The 20,007-nt window shown below is 45.4% G+C and overlaps 1 protein-coding gene across 7 annotated transcripts in view; it reads left to right on the top strand.

Annotated features, from left to right (window-relative positions):
• The window catches only part of LOC127584136 (methylcytosine dioxygenase tet3-like), a 259,452-nt gene that overhangs the window by 170,328 nt on the left and 69,117 nt on the right, over positions 1-20,007 (top strand). For all 7 annotated transcript variants that reach the window (XM_052040712.1, XM_052040715.1, XM_052040716.1 and 4 more), the window contains one exon: positions 6,353-9,128. In XM_052040712.1, the coding sequence (XP_051896672.1) occupies positions 6,353-9,128 (2,776 nt within the window). The remainder of the gene's footprint in view (positions 1-6,352; positions 9,129-20,007) is intronic.

The raw sequence follows: 20,007 nt of genomic DNA, 5'->3' as shown, positions 1-20,007 counted from the left end.
TGTCTGTAGGAGTTTGTACATTCTCCCTATGTCCTGCGTGGGTTTTCCCTCCGGGTGCTCAGGTTTCCTCCCACATCCTAAAGATGCATGGGTTAGGAAGTTGTGAGCATGCTATGTTGGCGCCGGAAGCGTGGTGATACTTGCGGGCTGCTGGCAGAACACCAGACATAAAAGAGTGTTTCGTTGTACATGTGACTAATAAAGATATTTACCTTATCTCTTACTAGGTGTTCCACGTGAAGGTTATTTATCTTCTGCTGTGCTGTAGCTTATTTTGTAACTGGTCAGATAGGCAAGTGGATGTATTTTCTCAGAGGGATTCATCTTTATCTGCGGAACCCACAAGCACTTATTGTCCTTGAATTGAGGGACCAATGTCAAGAGTCAACCTCAGTTGTTTAGTCTAGACTCAGACTGGGTGAGGATGGCAGATCTCTGACCCTGGAAGATGTTAGTCAACCAGATGGGGTTCACCATTACTGAGACTGGCTTTCTTTAATTCTAGATCTAGGACTGTGCTCAGCCTCGGAGGGCCTTCCCTGAACTAGTCCTGTAGTTGTCAGTCAAGTGTTTCCTGATATTCTACTGGTGATGTTGCTGCAAACGCTCCTCAAGTCTAAGCAGGCCTCAGGAGGTGGAACCAGAAGCCCCGTCCCCAAACTGACATTCCCCCCCCCCCCTCACCTTGAACCTATGCCCTTTCGTCTGTGTTGCTCCAGATTCAGCATCTGCAGTCTCTTGTGTCTCAGAATCAGAATCTGACATTATCGCTGACTTATATGGTGTGAAATTTGTTGTTTTGCGGCAGCAGTACACTGCAAAAATATAAAATTACTCTATGTTACAAAAATAAATAATAGTGCAAAAAAACCAGAATAACAAGGTGGTGTTGATGGGTTCATGGGTAGTTCAGAAATCTGATGGCGGAGGGGAAGAAGCTGTTCCTGAAACTTTGAGTATCCCTGCTTAAGTTCAAATATCCAGCAAAGAGGAGATTCTGATGCAAATTCACAGCCTTGTGAGAACAGTCGAAACAAACAGGAGAAGACCATTCAGCCTCTCATGTCTGTTCCATCATATGACAAGATCATGGCTGATCTTTTACCTCAGCATCACTTTCCTGCAGTAAGCTTGCTTCCCTGAATATCTAAAAACCTATCGATCTGACAGATTGAATGACTGAACTTCCAGAACCCCCCTGGGTAGCAAATTCCAAAGATTCACCTTCCTTTTGGTGAAGAAATTTCTTCTCATCTCTGTCCTCAATGGCCAATTTCTTTTTGAGACCATGAGCCCTGGTTCTGGACATCTCAGCCAGGGGGAAACATCGCCTGTGCATCTACTCTGTCATGTCCCATAACAATGTTATGTTTTGGTGAGATCACCTCTCATTCTTCTAAACTCTGGAGAGTACAGGCCCAGTCCTCTAACGTCCCCTCACAAGTCATTGAGTGTGGGTTTTTAGTATTTGACCTTCCCTCCCTGGGGGAGTGGCAGATTTGAACACCCAACCTCTGCCATGCTTGGAGTAGCCATCACTGGAGCTGAAAGTAAACAAGAGGATGTTATGCTCATTGCACAGGATTGGCCATTTTTGCCTGCCATCTACTCTCTTCTTTCATTTGCAATATTCTGCCTGGCTATGCATGTCTCAGCAGGGCTGACCGTACAACATCAGCCAGACTTTATGGCATTAGCTTAACTGCTCCTCAATAGCTACATTATTTTATCCTATCATGGATTAATCTGTTACACCCCAGTGCCCTCCCCCACCTTCACTGCTACCCAGCCCAACTGCTTTCACTCTTTCGCAGTTCTGGTGAAGGGTCCCAGACCTGAAACACTGACTGTTTTTCTCTCTGCACAGATGCTGCCTGATCTGCTGAGTTTTTCTGGCATTTTCTGTTTTTGTTTCAGATTTCCAGCATCTGCAGTTTTTTTTTATTTTTATCTCATTTTCACACCCACCGCCAACTCATTCCATTCCCTCCCACGGTTCAGAGGTTACATATGGGGTAGGCATGGAGCCTCCCCTCTCTGTAGTACAGTCCTACAACTGTTAGCTGGCCAACAATGGACTAGGACTGGCCCTGATGTCACTGAGAAGGTACCGTACAGAAACAGAAGGGTGGGCAAAGTCATGAGGCATGTTTCTTGGAATTTAGGGTGATCTTACTGAAACATATGAGTTCCTTAGGGGACTTGACAAGGCAGGTGTTGAGATATTTCCACTGGTAGGAGAGTCTTGGACAAGGGAACACAGTCACAAGATTAGGAGGAGTGGTCACAGAGGGTTGTAAAACTGGAACTCCCTACCCCAGATGGTTTAGGACACTGGATCATTGGAGGTGTTTAAAGAGGAGGTATTTAAATTTCAGAACAACCGGAGAATTGAGGGCTATCGGGAACTGAGACAGAGGAGGAGGTGGGGCCTGGGGTAGATTGGCCAAGATTATATTGAGTGGCAGGGCAGGCTTGAGGGGCAGGGTGGCCTTCTCCTCCTCCTCCTACTTTCCTGCGTTATGTTATGTCACCAGCAGATAGCCATTAGTGTTGCTGCAAAATCTTGGCATCACACATGATACCAAGCAATGCCCCCTTCATCCCCTGCCTATGGTTACGTACCCAGGGGATGCAGGAGGTGACAGACAGTGATTGTGTCATCAGTGCCCCCTGTACTCTGGGGAAACCTGCCCTCCTCCTGGAGCCAACTGCTGCTCTTTGTGTAGGAAGAACGAAATGTAGTCAGCTGGCCTTGAACAGAGAACAGCGATGAATCCCTTGCACAAGAGTGGACAGTGAACATAAAACACAGAACAGTACAGCACGGGACAGGCCATTCGGCCCACAATGTTGTGCCGATCATGATGCCAATTTATACAAAATCTCCTCCTCCTGTGTATCATCCACATCCCTCCATTCTCTTCATATTCATGTGTCCATCTAAAAGCCTCTTAAACTCCACCAAACTGACTGCTTCCACTACTACCCCTGGTAACCCATTCCAGGCACCTAGATACAGGAGCCTGAGGGCACATGCCACCAGGCTCAAAGACAGCTTCTATCCCACAGTGATAAGACTATTGAATGGTTCCCTTATACAATAAGATGGACTTGTCTGACCTTGCATCTTATTGTCTACCTGCAATGCATTTCCCTGTAGCTGTGACACTTCACTCTGTATTCGGTTATTGTTTTTACCCTGTACTACCTCAATGCACTGTGTAATGAATTGATCTGTATGAACGGTATGCAAGGCAAGTTTTTCACTGTACCTCGGTACAAGTGACAATAATAAACCAATACCAATACCATTCTCTGCATAAAAAACTTGCCCTTCATGTTGCCTTTAAAACTTCCCCCCTTTAACCTTAAAAGCAAGTCCTCTGGTGTTTGACATTTCTACCCTGGGGAAAAGATTCTGACGTCCTACCCTATCTATTGCCTCTCATAATTTTAAAAAACATCTATAAGGTCTCCCCTCAGCCTCTGATGTTCAAGGGAGAACAACCCAAGTTTGTGCAACCTTTCCTTATAGCTCATACCCTCTAATTCAGGCAGCATCCTGGTAAACCTCTTCTGCATCCTTCCACAGTCTCCATGTCCTTTGTATAATGGGGCGACCAGAACTGTACACAGTACTCCAGGTGTGGTCTGACTGAAGTTTTATATAGCTGCAGCATGACTTCCTTCCTTGCTGGACACGTTGCTGATACCTCAGCAACAATCTTGAAGGAGCCCGCAAGGATAAGTGTGTGACCACAGTCCCCTACTCAGCCACTGCTAATGCAGACCATGCCCTGCTCTGAGGAAATCGTTGCAGCTGGTCCACTAGCCACAGTCTCACCAGTGGCTGCTCCAAGAAAGGCAGGAAGTGGCTATACCCTTGAATCCGCATCAGGTGACAAGATTTTTATCTCGCTGAGGTAAACACCTCTCACTCACTGTTCCCTGCACATTCAGGGAAGGGAATCGCTCTGGTGAAGTTCCAGGTCGATATTCCTTCTTGCCGAGAGCCTCTCTCCCCCTCCCTCCTCTGCATGTCTCTGCATGATCCCCAGTCACACTATGTTTCAAAGAGCACGCTGATTTGTCTACACTTGTGTGGCCCAATTGGCTAAACCTGCAGTCATTTCAAAGTACGACGGTGCTCCCTGCAGAGTCCAGCAACTTGAAAAGTCTCTAGAAAATCCCAAGCAATTTTACATTCAGAGAATTGAATCAACATCTGGAGGTGGTTTATGGTCCCTTTAAATAACTTTGTAGGATGCAGCGGGGCGGAGAGAGTGGTACTTTCTGCTGTGTGTGATATGAAGTGGGTGACGCATCAATGCACTGTTTCCTGCAATCTCAATACACCAACAGTGCATGCATCTCGTGGGCATTCACGGGTGCACTGGCCCTCTCTGTTTGTTGGCGTGCATGCGTCTCTCTCTGCAAGCGTGCACCCACACACAGACAACGCTCAAAACGAAACACATCGTGGATCCAAACTTCGCTTCCTCTGGATTTTGACTTTTGCATTGGACTTTGCTCAAAGCTGTTTACAAAATCTGAAATTGCAATAAATTACTTCCAAGCAGCAGCTGACTGGCAGACCGAACAAACATTAAATGTTCGGACTTTACAAGCTATTTTTAGTCCTCAGCTATGAATGAGCGAAGCAGGAAGTGATTCCCAACCTCTGCATGACTACCACATACAATACCCAGCTCAGCATTGCGCTGATCTCCACTGGCTCCTGAGAATGTTTTTGTTCCTGTCAAGTACACAGTACAGGGTTGCCAGAACATTACAATGACCAAATAGCTCAGCACACGATGTTGAGCAAGCTCAGAACTCTTCTAGTTAGGATGGTTCAAGTTCACATCAGGTAGTAATAGCAACCTCCAATTTCATCTATTAATAGATGCTTCAAAAATTCACACAGATGTATATTCTGGGCTATTTTTTTTCAGCTGCATCTATTTTTATAGAAATTTTGGGAGGCTAATTTAAATAGCATAGGAACAGGGGGCAAGGTGATTACTTGAGCTCCTTCGACACAGTTCGAGCAGTGCTCAAACTTAATGCAATTGTAGCAGCCAACTTGAGCTTACCTCACTGTTTAAGTTGGTAAGTGTTTCAGCAAGAGGCTCGATTTCATGAGCTGTTGAAATGAGTCTGCATTCTTTAGAGGTGGTTCTCAACTGGAGGTGCATTCTGACTTTGAGAGCATGGGGAGGGGGGAGAGCAAATCATTTTTCAGTTGCAAGAATAAATGGAAACAAACTTAAAATTTGATTGCAAGAAATGCACAACCCAGCTCTGGAGACACAGTCCTGATGCAGGGTTTCGACCTGAAACAGCAACAATTCCTTTCCTTCAGCAACACACACAAAATGCTGGAGGAACTCAGCAGGTCAGGCAGCATCTATGGAGGAAATAAACAGTTGACGTTTCGGGCCGAGACCCTTCATCAGGACTGAAAGGAAAAGGGCAGAAGCCATAATGAGAAGGTTGGGGGAGGGGGAAGAGTACATGCATGCAGGTGATAGGTGAGTCCAGGTGAGAGGGGGAAGGTAGAAGGGTGGGGGAGGGGGAGATGTAAGAAACTGAGAGGTGATAGATTATTTCTCTCCATAGATGCTGCCTGACCTCCTGAGTTCCTCCAGCATTTTGTGTGTGTTGCTCCAGATTCCAGCAGCTGCAGAATCTCTTGCGTCTCTGTGAATTCCTTTCCTCCCACAGATGCTGCTTGACCTGCTGAGTTCCTCCAGCAGCTTGTTTGTTGCACAGCCCCCTATGTCCTACTTGATTCCTCTGCTTAAGTAATGATGCAATCCAGGAGTCCCAACAGTTTCTGGCTAATGTCAGGCTGAATTAATTTCCTAATGCTTCAGGGCAAGGTAGGAACAGGGTGTTGTCCAAGATTAAATTCTTGCACCGTTTTGAGTTTGGAGATCGATGTGGCATTCAACCAATTGACAAATGAAAGCCAGTGTTGTAAGTGCTTTCATTCTGTGGTAATCTTTAGTATTTATTTTAATTCAGAAACAATATGTCGTAACTCTAACGTATTCACAATAACCTCTTTCACACCCCTTCCCAGTGGGGCTGCTATGTACTCTTAATTCTATCTCTCTCACTTATTCCGCTGTTGTCACTTTAGTATTTTTTTCATTGGACTACTTCAGATTGCACTACAATCTTTACACCATTCTACTGTTTTTGCGTTCATTATGGTATTTATTGTTGTATTAATTATTTCCATGTGTACTGTTTGCTCTGTGAGTTCTGTGTGAACAGGGAATTTCATTGCACCCTGTCATATATGATAAACTAATCTATCTTTCCATCTTTTATTGTGTAGACAGGTTCAGAAGGGAGCACAGTGGATGGCCCCAGAACAGGCCAAATGGAAGAGGGGTCAACCAACCATGTTGGAGAAAGCAGGTTAAGGTTAGACATGGCACCAAGCCTGGTGAATGGAGTATGCAGTCAAGAAGGACAAACCATTGCAGTGGGTTCTGGTGAGTGGATGGAAGATCAGAGACTCCCTCAACACACCAATGGCAACATCAACTGGGAAGCAACTCAAGTCCTGAACCAAGTTCGGAACCATGTCAAGGAGGACCTGGCAACCACTGGGGATAACGTGGTCCTGGGCGACGACAGAAAGATAGCTACATTCCCTGAAACAGCAGCGAGCTTACCTTTATACAATACACCAGCACAAAACCCTCAGCCTTTGCAAAAGATTAATCTTACTGAGAAATGTAACCCAGAGATTAACAACAGCCTTGAAAGAGTGCAGCTGATCCTCCCAATGAACGATGATTGCCCTTCCAATGATGAATTGAGCACTTTGACTACGTGGGGCCTTGCAAAGAAACATGGGAAAAAGCCACCAAACTGTAGTTGTGACGGCCCAGATTGCCCAGACTATCTGGAGTGGCTTGAGAGAAAACTCAAAGCTGTGATTAACGTGGAACAGAGCAGGAGTTCAGAACTTTCTGATAAAGTCAATGATATGCCTGTGGAAAATGGTGCTTTACAAAATCACATGCTCAGTTTAGAGGACACACTTATTTTTGACTCCTCTGATGTTCCCCAATATTCTCAGAATGCTTTGACCATTGCAAAAGAAAAGAACATAAGCCTACAGACAGCAATCGCCATCGAAGCCCTGACACAGCTGTCGTCAACCCTGCCACAGCCATTTTTGGAAGCCTCATCACAGATTAACAGTACCTCTCAAATCGGTGATGCTTCATCTAGCTCTATTGAAGAGAACCAAGTGGCACTGCCTGTAATGTCCAATGCCGTAAAGGAATTGCAAGAAGACCATCACCCCGAGCAACAAGTTCCCTCCCAGAATCCCGTTCTCCAGCAGCCACCTCCGGATCACCAGGTGTTCCCAGATTTCCAACCGCATGAGCAAACTCCGTGGGATCATCTCAAGAAACCAGCACCAAGTGAAGCTCACTACATTCCAGTCATGAAGACGTTGCAAGATCCATTTAACAGCTTCTCAAATTCGGTATCTACCATAAAACACACTGAGGCACCTACCCACAGGAGTGAGGGGGTCGGTGCTGAAGGAAACATGCAGCTGTGCAATGCTAGTCAGCCAGTTACGCCTCTGAATGACCCCATGAGTGAGTTAAAGCAGCTCTTGGATGGTAACAACAGCAACAAGTACCCCGCACCACGGTTTAAAATGCAAAATATCATCGGACATGAAGACCCAGAGGCAAAGGTGCAGCAGGACTTGTCAAAGCCATTCCCCAACTTGTCAGTTGGCGCTGGGTTTTACGGGATGTTTCCTGAGCAGCAGTCTCTCCAATCTATGCAGCAAATGCAAATGCATCAGAGGAGTAAGCATCAGAAAACGCAGGCAGCGCTGCAGCAGCACCTCCACCACAAGCGCAACCTTTTCCAGGAGCAGAGTCAGAAGCAGAACCACCTGCACGAGCAGCAGAAGTGGTGGTCGCAACACCAACCGCACCTGAAGAGGCAGAAGCAGAAGAAAACTGTCCAGGAAAAGAGGAAATTGCAACCGGCGCCAAAACTGCGCAAGGAAACGCAGCTTCACAAGGCTCAGAGCATCCAACAGCAACTTATTCTGCATCAATTTCAGCAAATGCAACAGACCAAACTGCAGCAAGGTTTGCAATGCCAACTGTTACCTCAACAGAAACAAGTGCCGGAGGGGTATCAGCAAGTGGGAACGACACACAACAGCTATGGAACTGGAGAAAATCCACAACAGCAACTCCTCAAGGACTGCCAGATGCAGACAGGACTTCACCCAGCATCTGAAGTTTGCCACCAGAAACAGACAGACAATACCAAGTCAGGCATTTCTCAAGAGTCTCCTACTTTTGACACGCCTGCACCCCAGAAAATGTGCAGCCTCCAACCAGATCCCTTCTTGTGTAATCAACACATTGAAAAATATCCTCAATCATCTTCACTGAAGAGCAGCCCCACTAAGCAGGCAGAGAACAAAGAAACCCATGCAAATTCTGACTCCATCCCTACCCAATTGCAACCAGGTGAAATGTCCATACACAGCCCTCATTCCTTTGAGGAAAAAATAGAGGAACTCTTAAAGCAATTTGAGGCAGAGTTTGAATCCAACTCTGCATCTCAGCAAACCCAGTTTCCTGCCCAGAATAATCCAACATCTCAGGTAGAAACAAATGGAAACCAAACATCCTCTACAGGACCGCATCCTTCACTTCTCAATCGGTCAGGGGACTCTGAACATAGGAGTCAGAAGCAGATTTCTCAAAATACATCTCAGGAGCAATCTGGGTGCAAACCACCTGAGATAACCAACAAAACTAACTTCATGGTGCAGGAAAATACAAAATGTTTCAATAATTCTTTTATGAGTGGATCCTCAAAACACGTGAAAGTTGAATCCTCTGGTGCTATTACTGTGCTGTCAGCTGTCTATTCCGGAGAAAACATGGAGGCACAGTCAGAAGAAGGTACCCCCACAAAATACACACCTCTAAACCCTTCCCTCAGTGGGTTTTTGGATTCTCCTTTGAAGTATTTGGACACCCCGACCAAAAGCTTGCTGGACACCCCTTCAAAAAAAGCCCAAATGGAATTTCCATCATGTGATTGTGTTGGTAAGTTTGAAAGAGATAATCTTGTCTCATTTGACACTAGTTGCAAAATAACTTCAAATGCAATTGTGTTGGCCAACGCTGACCAGTTTTAAAACACGGTCACTTTGACAGACAAGGTGTTTTAGCTGTCACTTGCCTGGATGTTCTTGTAGGTGAGCCACTTTTTCTGTTCTCAATCCTGCTGACTAGACTCAATTCCAGTCTATGTGATACTTTCCTAACCTGTCACTGGCTACAGTCAACCATTCTCCATTTCCCTTCTTCTGTCAACTCTCTTTATTGTCCTTACACTGTTTTTTCACTCTTTCTGTCTGTCTATCTCTTTCTCTTCCTGCTCTTTCTTGTTGCGTCACTGTCTCTTTCTGTCTGTGTCTCTCTTTCTTCATCTCGGTCTCTCATTCTCATTTTTTCCCTCTGACTGTCTGTCTCTCCCCGTCTCTCACTCTCTGCTTTGTCTCTTTCTCTCACCTGCTCTCTCTCTGCCTCTCTCTTTCTCCATCTTTCTATGTGTCACTATCTATCTCTCTTTCTCTCACTGTTTGTCCCTCTCTCTCACCCATCCTTACCCAATCTCTTTCTCATTCCCTGGTGTTCTCTCTGTCTCTCTCTTATTCTCACTGTCTGTCTACCTCTCTCCTGCTCTATCTCTACCTCTCTGACTCTGTCTTTCTCTCTCTTATTCTCGATCTGTCTCTCTCTCACCCTCTCTTATTCTCTCTCTCTCTCTCTCTCTCTCTCTCTCTCGCTCTCTCTCTCTCTCTCTCTCTGTCCCACCCTCCGTTTTATTCTGACTCTCTGTCTGACTGTCTGTCTCCCTTACTCTCGCTCTGTCTGCCTCTCGCTCTCTAATCATTTTCAAAGATTAGAAATTTGGTTAGAACATTGTTGAAGAGTGATCCAGGATGAGCACGCTGTGCCAAAATCTAAGCCCACTTTTGTTATTTTTTACTTTTTACAAAGCCTTCCCGTCTAATCCTTTTAAGCCGAGCTGATTGGTGGCAATATAATGCAGTTATGTGCTCAGACTGATTGATTTCAACAGAAGTTGTGAAGGAAACAGAGCATGAAATATTCCTGGGGAAAAAAAAGCAATGCAGCTAAAGGAATGGGGAGAAAGAAAGCTGTACGTTTTCCTGTTCGGATGGTTAAAATAAGATTTTTTGTTTTATAGTTTTTCCATGTATCATTCAGGTTGGGTTTTTGTTCAGAGTAAGATTTGCCTTCCCTGGATTGTAACAAGGAACCAAGGACACAAGCAAAACAAGAGTGCAATTTTAGCACTTCCCTGGTGTCTCAAGTGTCAGATGCTTAAATAAAATCAGACGAGTTCCTTTGTTGTACAATGATTGCTGTCTGCTCGTGTGGCAGAGTTCCAACTGGGCTGTATTCTCCTTCACTCTCAGCACCTTACCAGCTGAACGTGCAACGCATAAGAAAGGCAGGGAAGGGCACAGACCATTTCTAGTCTATCGTTGTTCTAAACTTAAGCTGAAACCTTTGTCTTTCCCCTAGCCTCTTGCGTTTGGCATAACCCGATTGCTTTAATCTTTCAATCTTTGGTTTTCACTGAATGTCACGGTAGCTGACGGGTTTCATCAGACCAGTGCAGTAGAACAATCAGCATGTACGTGATTAATATGAAGGATGAACTACAATAGTGATAGGACCATAATTAACACACATCAAAAAGCAAACCTGCACCTTGTTTGTCCAACTTCTGCAGCAATACTCTCTGTTCAAAACCCTGCCTCTCCATTAACTATTAATCACTGTGGCAATCTTATCCACACAAGCATTTTAAGGGAGTCAGTGCAGCAAGATACTGCTGATACAAAACGGCTATAACACTGGGTTCCTGTTAATTTTCACAAAATATTTACTCACTCAATATCAGTTTTATGTACAGTTTTAAACTCTTTTCAATCGTCTTGGTAGGTAGGTTAATTGGCCATTGTAAGTGGCCTCTGGTGTATAGGTGAGGGATAAAATCTGGAGAAGTTGATGGGAAAGTGGGAATAATAAAAAATGGGATTAATATAGGACAAGTGTAAAGGGGCACTTGATGGTCAGTTAACTCGATGGACCGAAGGCCTGTTTCCATGCTGTATGGCTCAATGACTGCTGCAGTGAGGCCTGGTCAAAGGTCAAAGTCGAGTTTGTTGCCATCTTCACAACTACATGTGTGTACAGGTGCGATGAAAAACTTACTTGCAGCAGCATCACAGGCACATAGCATCAGATAAACAGCATTCACAACAAAAACATAAATTAAACATAAATTACTGGATTATGGAATTGGGATGGGCATGTACCAGCAAGATAGGAGCAGGAGTAGGCCATCAAGCCTGCCCACCGTTAGATATGGCTGATATGCCCCAGGCCTCATCTGCCCTCACTTCCCTGATCTTTCAAAAATTTATCTATTTCTTCCTCCAATACCCCCAATGATCCGGCCTCCACAATCCTCGAGGATAGAGAATTCCAGAGATCCACCACCCTCTGTGAGAAGAAATTCACTTCAGTTTTAAACGACTGCCCCCTAATCTTGTAACCATCTCCAGTGGAAGGACTTAGAACATAAGACACAGGAGAAGAATTAGGCCATTCGGCCCATCGAGTCTGCTCCACCATGATCATGGCTGACTTATTTTTCCCTCTCAACCCCATTCTCTTGCCTTCTCCCCGTAACCTTTGGCACCCTTACTAATCAAGAACCTATCAACCATTTTAAATATACCCAATGACAGCCTCCACAGCCGTCTGTGGCAATGAATTCCACAGATTCACCACCCTCTGGCTAAAGAAATTCCTCCTCATCTCTGTTCTAAAGGGACATTCTTTTATTCCGAGGCTGTGCCCTTTGGTCCTAGACTTTCCCACTACTGGAAACATCCTCTCCATGTCCACTCTATCCAGGCCTTTCAATATTTGGTAGGTTTCAATGAGACTTGTCCAGGAGGTATAAGATTGGAGACTGAGGAAAATCATGCAGGAGGTGTGTCAGTATGTAGCTGGAGGAGTGGAGAGCAAGTTTTTGATGGCTCGCAAAGGTGAATGTGTCTGCTGTGGGAGGACGAACAGAATATTGTTCAAGTGTAGTGAGATAAGAGGAATCCTCATACTCAAATCACAGAAGGGCGACTTGCAGGTCCAGCAAGTAATTAGGAAGGCAAACTGATAGATGGCCTTCATTGTGTAAGAGGATGGTGTATAAAGGTAACTGTGAGACTGCACCTGGAGCACTGTGTACGGTTACATTCTCACATTTAAGGAAGGATTTAGCTGCTTTAGAGGAAATGCAGAGAAGGTTCAGCAGGTTGGTTCCTGAGATGAAAGGGTAGTTGTCTCAATGAGAGAAAGTTCAGCAGCTGCCCCCTCCTCATTATAGCTTAGAGACTGAGACATATGACATTCTGAAGGGCTTACATTGTGGATGCTAGAAGGATGTTTCCACTGGTAGGGGAATCCAGAACGAGGGAGCACAGTTTCAGAGTAAGAGGACATCCATTTAAGAGAGAGATGAGAACAAATCTCTTCTCCTAGAGTGTTGTGAATATTTGGAGTTCCCTACCCCAGAGAACAGTAGCAGCTGAACAGTACAGCACAGTACAGGCCCTTTGGCCCACGATGTTGTGCCAACCTATAGAAACCTTATCCCCATTTAATCTATCCCCCCCCCACTTCACCTCCCATAGCCCTCTATTTTTCTTTCGTCCATGTGCCTATCTAATAGTCTCTTAAATGACCCTATCGTATCAGCCCCCACCACCACCCCCGGCAGTGTTCCAGGCACCCACCATTCTCTGTAAAAAACCTACCACTGACATTTCCCCTGAACTTACCTCCACACACCTTAAACGGGTGACCTCTAGTATTGGCCATTACCACCCAGGGGAAAGGATGCTGGCTGTCCACTCTGTCTATGCCTCTCATAATATTATATACCTCTATTAAATCTCCTCTCATCCTCCGTCGCTCCAAAGAGAAAAGCCCTAACTTGCTCAACTTCTCCTCATAAGACATGCTCTCCAACCCAGGTAGCATCCTTGTAGATCTCCTCTGCACCCTTTCCAAAGCTTCCATGTCCCTCCTATAATGTGGTGACCAGAAATGAACACAATATTCCAAGTGTGGTCTAACCAAAGTCTTATAGAGCTGCAACATTACCTCTCGGCTCTTAAACTCAATCCTCCAGCTAATGAAGGCCAGCACACCATACGTCTTCTGAATTGCCCTATCCACTTGTGCAGCAACTTTGAGGGATCTATGTACTTGGAACCCATGATCTCTCTGTTTCTCCACACTGCTAAGAATCCTGCCATTAACTATGTACTCTGCCTTCAAGTTCGTTCTTCCAAAGAGTATCACTTCACACTTAGAGTCATAGCATCATAGAGCACTACAATGCAGAAATAGGCTCTTCGACCCATCCAGTCCATGCCAGCCTGGTTTTCTGCCTAGACCCATCTACCTGCACCCAGACCATCACCCTCCATACCTCTCTCATCGATGTACCTATCCAAACTTCTCTGAAATGTTACAGTTGAACCCATATCCACCACTTCCTCTGGCAGCTCGTTCCACACTCGCACCACCCTCTGAGTGAAGTAGTTCCCCCTCAGATTCCCATTAAATATTTCACCTTTCACCCTAAACCTATGACCTCTAGTTCTAGTCTCACCCAACCTGAGGGGAAAAAGCCTGCATGCATTCATCCTATCTATACCCCTCATAATTTTGTATACCTCTATAAGATCTCCCCTCATTCTCCTGCGCTCCAGGGAATAAAGTCCTAACCTATTCAACCTATCCCTGTAACTCAGGTCCTCAAATCCCGGCAACATCCATGTAAATTTTCTCTGCACTCTTTCAAGCTTATTGATATCTTTCCTGTAGGTAGTTGTCCAAATCTGTAGACAATACTCGAAATTTTGCCTCACCAACATCTTGTACAACTTCAACATAACATCCCAACTCCTGAACTCAGTGCCCTGATTTATGAAGGCCAATGTGCCAAAAGCTCTCTTTATGACCCTGTCTACCTGTGACGCCACTTTCAAGGAACTATGGATCTGTATTCCCAGGTCCCTTTGTTCTACCGCAAACCTCAGTGCCCCACCATTCCCTGTGTAAGTCTTACCCTGACTTGTCCTCCCAAAGTGCATCACCATAGAACCATAGAACAATACAGCACAATACAGGCCCTTCGGCCCACCATGTTGTGCCGACCTTTAAACCATGCCTAAGACTATCTAACCCCTTCCTCCCACATATCCCTCTATTTTAAATTCGTCCATATGCTTGTCTAACAATCTCTTGAACTTGACCACCTTACACTTGTCTACATTAAATTCCATCTGCTATTTTTGAGCCCATTTTCCCAACTTCTCTGGATTAAACTCCATCTGCCACTTCACTGCCCAGCTCGGCATCCTGTCTGAATCCCGTTGCAATCTACCACAAACTTCTTCACTGTCCACTACACCACCGACCTTCGTGTCATCTGCAAACTTACCAACCCATCCGTCCACTTTCTCATCCAAATCATTTATAAAAATCACATTGAAGTTATTGAATATATTCAAGGTCAAGACAGGCAATTCTTGCAGGAGCAAAAAGAAAGAAAATGCTGGAGGAACTCAGCGGATCAGGCAGCATCTGGAGGGAAATGGACAGTCGAGACCCTTCATCTGGACTGGTCAGTCCACATCAGCTGGTCAGCTTCATCTGATCAGTCCACATGCAGGATCTGGTCCTGAATCGTTGACTGTCCATTTCCCTCTACAGATGCTGCCTGCCCCCTGTTGTAACTATTCCCACCTCTGCCACTTCCTCTGGCTGTTCGTTCCAAACACCTACCGCCCTCTGTGTGAAAAATTTGCCCCTCGGGTCCCCTTTAAATCTTTCCCCTCTCACCTTAAATTTATGCCCTCTAGTTTTAAACTCCCCTACCCTGTGTCCATTCACCTTTTCTATGCCTCTCATGATTTTATGTATCTCTGTAGGGTCACCCCTCAGCCTCCTACACTCCAGAGAAAAAAGGCCCCTGCCTATCCAATCTCTCCCATGCTCCAAGGAAAATAGTCGCAACCTATCCAGTCTCCTGTGAGACACTATCATTATCTCAGCTGTCTTCTTATCACTGCCTACCATCCTGCCTGCACAAGGTCCTAAGTCTATTGATAAGATTACCGAAGCTCCTTCTCATCAGGGTTTCCTTTGCTCAAGAAGACAGAGGCAGCATTTTCCGTTGTGCTATACTGGGCCTCTAAGTCCAGCTGGTTGCATGGGCTCCAACTGGGGCAACACTGCCGATGTCTCTGGTGTTGCTGGATTCCCAATAGGGTTCTGCAACTACATAAATGCAGCTGCAGGAATGCTTCACCTGTAGGGTGCACCCCAGACCTGGCATGAATTTTGATGCTCAGAATTGCCTCCTTCGAGAAAAAAATTGGCAGCAGTTTGTCTAAGGTTCTCGTCAGGAAGAGTATGATTGATTCTGTGAACTGCTGCTCTGGTTAGAGAGGTTGCACCCAGTTTATCGGGTTGTACCATACCATGGTGGACTTCAGAGCAGATTTCACACATGGAGCTTCAGAGAAATGGAGTGATGTGGCAAAGCAGTTATGTGCTATGCTGGCAATTAGTGAAGATGAGAATAGGATTAAAAAAAGAGTACAGACCGTCCCCAGGTAATGAACAAATCCTGTTTTTACAGGTGTCCAGAAGTCGATTTTGTCCATATTGGAAAGTACATAGAAATCACTTGATAATGCTAACGAGGCCCGCGCAGTATTGTAATGAATGGCATCAGAAGCACAAAAGAAAGAACAGTTACTAATAGTGGAGAGAGAGAGGAAACTAGTTCTGCTGTACGTAGGAACAAACGTATGTCGGACTCTTTTGAATTCAATAATGTTGTGGGAGCTTGCTCGTATGCAGTGGTGGGCATTCATAAACGAGGGATGGCTCATATAATAACTTGAACTGGAGCCTGGAAATAACATAACTTGGAACCAAGCCCTAATCCAACCAGCACTTGGTTTCACGCTTGTACCTCAGCTGCTTCCAATCCAAATCTATGATTCTGATGTGGGGACTGGTGTGATGTATCCAGGTTACTGATGATGTAAAAGTGAGGTGGGAAAGCAGCCTGTGAGGAGGACGCAGAGATGCTATAAAAATGACAGCAGAGGCAGACAAAGTGAGTGGGCAATAGGTGGCAGATGCAGAAAGGTGTGAAAATGTGAAGTTTCCATTTGAGGTTGAAAGAAATAGAAAGAGAAAGTATTTTCAAATGGTTGGAAACTAGGAAGCATTGGTTTTCTGAAGGATCTTTGTTTTTATTTATTGTGGGCAATGGGCAGAGGTGGCAAGGCCATCATTTATTGAACATCTTTAATTTCCCTTGAGAAGGTGCTGGTGAGCTGCCCTCTTGAGCCACTGTGGTCCTGCTTGTGAAGGCACTCCCATAACACTGTTGGGCAGGGAGTTCCAGGACTTAAGCTCCACGACGATAAAGGAATGGTGATATTTTTCCATGTCAGGATGGCGTGCAGCTGGGAGGGGAAGCTGTAGGTGGTACGTTTCCATACACCATAAGATACAGAATTAGGCCGTTTGGCCCATCAAGTCTGCTCCACTATTCAATCATAGCTGATTTTTTTCAACCCCATTCTCCTGCCTTCTCCCCTTACCCCCTTACCAATCAAGAAACTATCGATCTCTGCCTTAAATACACCCAATGACCTGGCCTCCACAGCCCTCCCGTGGCAACAAATTCCACAGATTCGCCACCCTCTGGTTGAAGAAATTCATCTCAGTTTTAAAGGGAAGTCCCTTTATTCTGAGGCCTAAGGATTACCTCTTATCTCAGGACACTTGGATCCTACACCTGTTGCCTTGTCCTTTTTGATGGTGGAACTCACAGGTTTGGGAGGTGCAGTTGGAGTAGTACATGTTGTAGATGGTTCCCAGTGCCCCCACAGTGTGCTGGGGGTGGAGGGAATGAATGTTTTGGATGGTGGATGGGGTACCGATCAAGCAGGCTGCTTTGTCCTGGATGGTATCTAGTGTCGGATCCGGTTATTTTCAAATCCGCACGTTCTTTCAGGAGTCCAAGAATGAGTTGAAAACAACTTGGTGCTTCCAAAGTCTTACTGGAAAAGTTTAAAACAAAGAAATAGTCACAGAGCTCATGGCACTAGCTTTATTACTAGGAGATGAGCCGAGACAAAAGGAATTAAAGATGAGCTAGGGCCGCGGGGGGGAAAGAGAGCGAGAGAGATATTAACAAAAAACAGCCCCTTTTATACCTGAGATCAGAGGTGCTCCTTAGCTAACAATGGTCTAATCAGGAAACCTATTAGATACCTGTGGCCAAACCAACCAATGAGAAAACACATATTCACCTGATGGATGAACCAATAAGCTAGGAAGTGGCCATTCCTTGTGCAGCCATTTGAGGTGTATTCAACACCATACATGTTTAAAAAAACTACTTAAAACAGTCGAATCCAACACAAGCTTCCTGAGAGTTGTTTGATCTGCATTCCTCCAGGCAAGTGAAGAGTATTCCACCGCACTCAGCCTTGTAGATGGTGGGAAGACTTTGGGGTGTATTGCAGTGAGTCAGTCACCACCGGATACCCAGGTCAGACCTCTTCTTGTTGCCACAGCATTAATGTGGCTAGTCCAATTAATTTTCTACTCAATGGCAACCCCAGGATTTTGATAATGGGAATATCATTGAATATTGCAGCAGACATTGATCATAGAGTTATACAGCATGGAAGCAGGCCCTTCAGCCCAACTAGTCCATGCTGACCAATGTTCCAACCTGAGCTAGTCCCATTTGTCTGTGTTTGGCCCATATCGCTCTAAGCCTTTCCGATCCATGTACCTGTCCAAATGCCTTTTAAACATTGTAATTGTACCTGCTTCTATCACTTCCTCTGGCAGCTCCTTCCACATACTCACCACCTTCTGTGTGAAAAACTTGCCCCTCAGGTCCCCTTTAAATCTTTCCCCTCTGGTGAGGCTGCAGCTGTAGCCATTTCTCTCCTAGATGTCGCACCAACTCCTGCTCCGATAGGCAGGAAGGCACTTTCACTCCTAAACCCCAGCCCCTTTGTAATAAAGATGCCATGGGCTTCCCTGATTGTTCGCTTGATAGGACAGTATCTGGAGCTTTGGGCTCAGGTGTTGTCTCCTTACCTCAGGGACTGACAGCAGACACATTGGATGGATTTCTGGGAGGAGGGGATTCTCCTGTGTGATGCAACATTAGTGGATTTCAAATGAGAACCACATTCCCCGGTGAAAAGTGATCCCACTTTAGCACCCTTTGATGGGTGGGTGTGTAATGTTGTACTGCATGGTAAATTGATAAATTGGTAAATTGGTTTATTATTGTCACATGTACTGAGGTATAGTGAAAATCTTTGATTTGCATGCCATCCATACGGATCATTTCATCACATCAGTGCATTGACGTAGTACAAGGGAAAAGCAATTAACAAAATGCAGAATATACTGTGATAGTTGCAGAGAAAAGTGTAGTGCAGGCAGACAATAAGGTGCAAGGCCATGTTGAGGTACATTGTGAGGTCAAGAATCCATCTTATTGTCGATGTGTTCTGTTCAATAGTCTTATAACACAGTGACAGAAGCTGTCCTTAAGCCTGGTGGTACGTGCTTTCAGGCTTTTATATCTTCTGCCCAATGGGAGAGGGGGAAGAGAGAATGTCTGGGGTGGGAGGGGTCTTTGATTATGTTGGCTGCTTTACCGAGGCAGTGAGAAGTGTAGACAGAGTCCATGGAGGGGATGCTGGTTTTTGTGATGTGCTGAGCTGTGTCCATGACTCTCTGTAGTATTTTGTGGTGGGCTCCTGTACCAGCTTCTCACCAGGCTTCCCGGGGCTAATTATTATCCCACTCAAAGCCAGGTGTGGGATAGACTTAGCCTCGCATATAGAGACGTGCAGGAAGGTGGGGATCGAGGTGGAGCAGGAGGTCGTGTGGACAGGATTGGGCCTGGAGATGGGGACAGATTCATAGGGTGGGGTTGGGGGTGGTGGGATGGTGGGAACGAGCACAAAAGGAAATTCCAAAAGGCAGACATATCTGTGCAGAGAAATCCATCTGAGACTCCATGGGAATGGAACAGTAAGCTGGATCACTGCTAACTGAGAACCTGTCTGGCTCCCATCCTCTGGTTAGGTGCTTGGTTCAGCACAGGTGGATTGTGCCGATCGTGGCCCTGAATGCAGAATAGAATTTTCTCCAGTGAAGTCAAGACTTGCATTGTCTGCTTTCTGACATCATTACGTTTGTCCAACGACCCCTCCACTCATTTGTGCCAGGCAGATGGGGAACTCATACCGAACTTCTGCAATTAGACTTTTAACGATCTCCAGCCTCCCCTCCACTGACGCCGTCTATACTTCCTGCTGCCTCAGGAAAGCACCCAGCATAATCAAAGTCCCACCCTGTTCATTCCCTCTTCTCCCCCCTCCCGTTGGACAGAAGATACAAAAGCCTGAGAGCACGAACCACCAGACTCAAGGACAGTTTCTATCCCGCTGTTATCAGACTCTTGATTAGACCTCTCATACAGTAAAAGATGAACTCTTGATCTCACTACCTCGTTGTGGCCCTTGCATTTTATTTGTCCACCTACACTTCACTTTTTCTGTAACTGCAACATTATATTCTGTATTCTGTTTTTCTTTTTACCACCTTGATGTACTTACAGTATGTATGGAATGATCTGTATGGCATGGAAGACAAAAGCTTTTCACTGTATCTTGGTACATTGGTATTGGTTTATTATTGTCACTTGTACCGAGGTACAGTGAAAAACTTGTCTTGCATACTG

This window comes from Pristis pectinata, chromosome 29 (assembly GCF_009764475.1).
Source record: "Pristis pectinata isolate sPriPec2 chromosome 29, sPriPec2.1.pri, whole genome shotgun sequence".
Classification (NCBI taxonomy): Eukaryota; Metazoa; Chordata; class Chondrichthyes; order Rhinopristiformes; family Pristidae; genus Pristis; species Pristis pectinata.
This window is presented reverse-complemented; position numbering and strand designations above follow the sequence as displayed.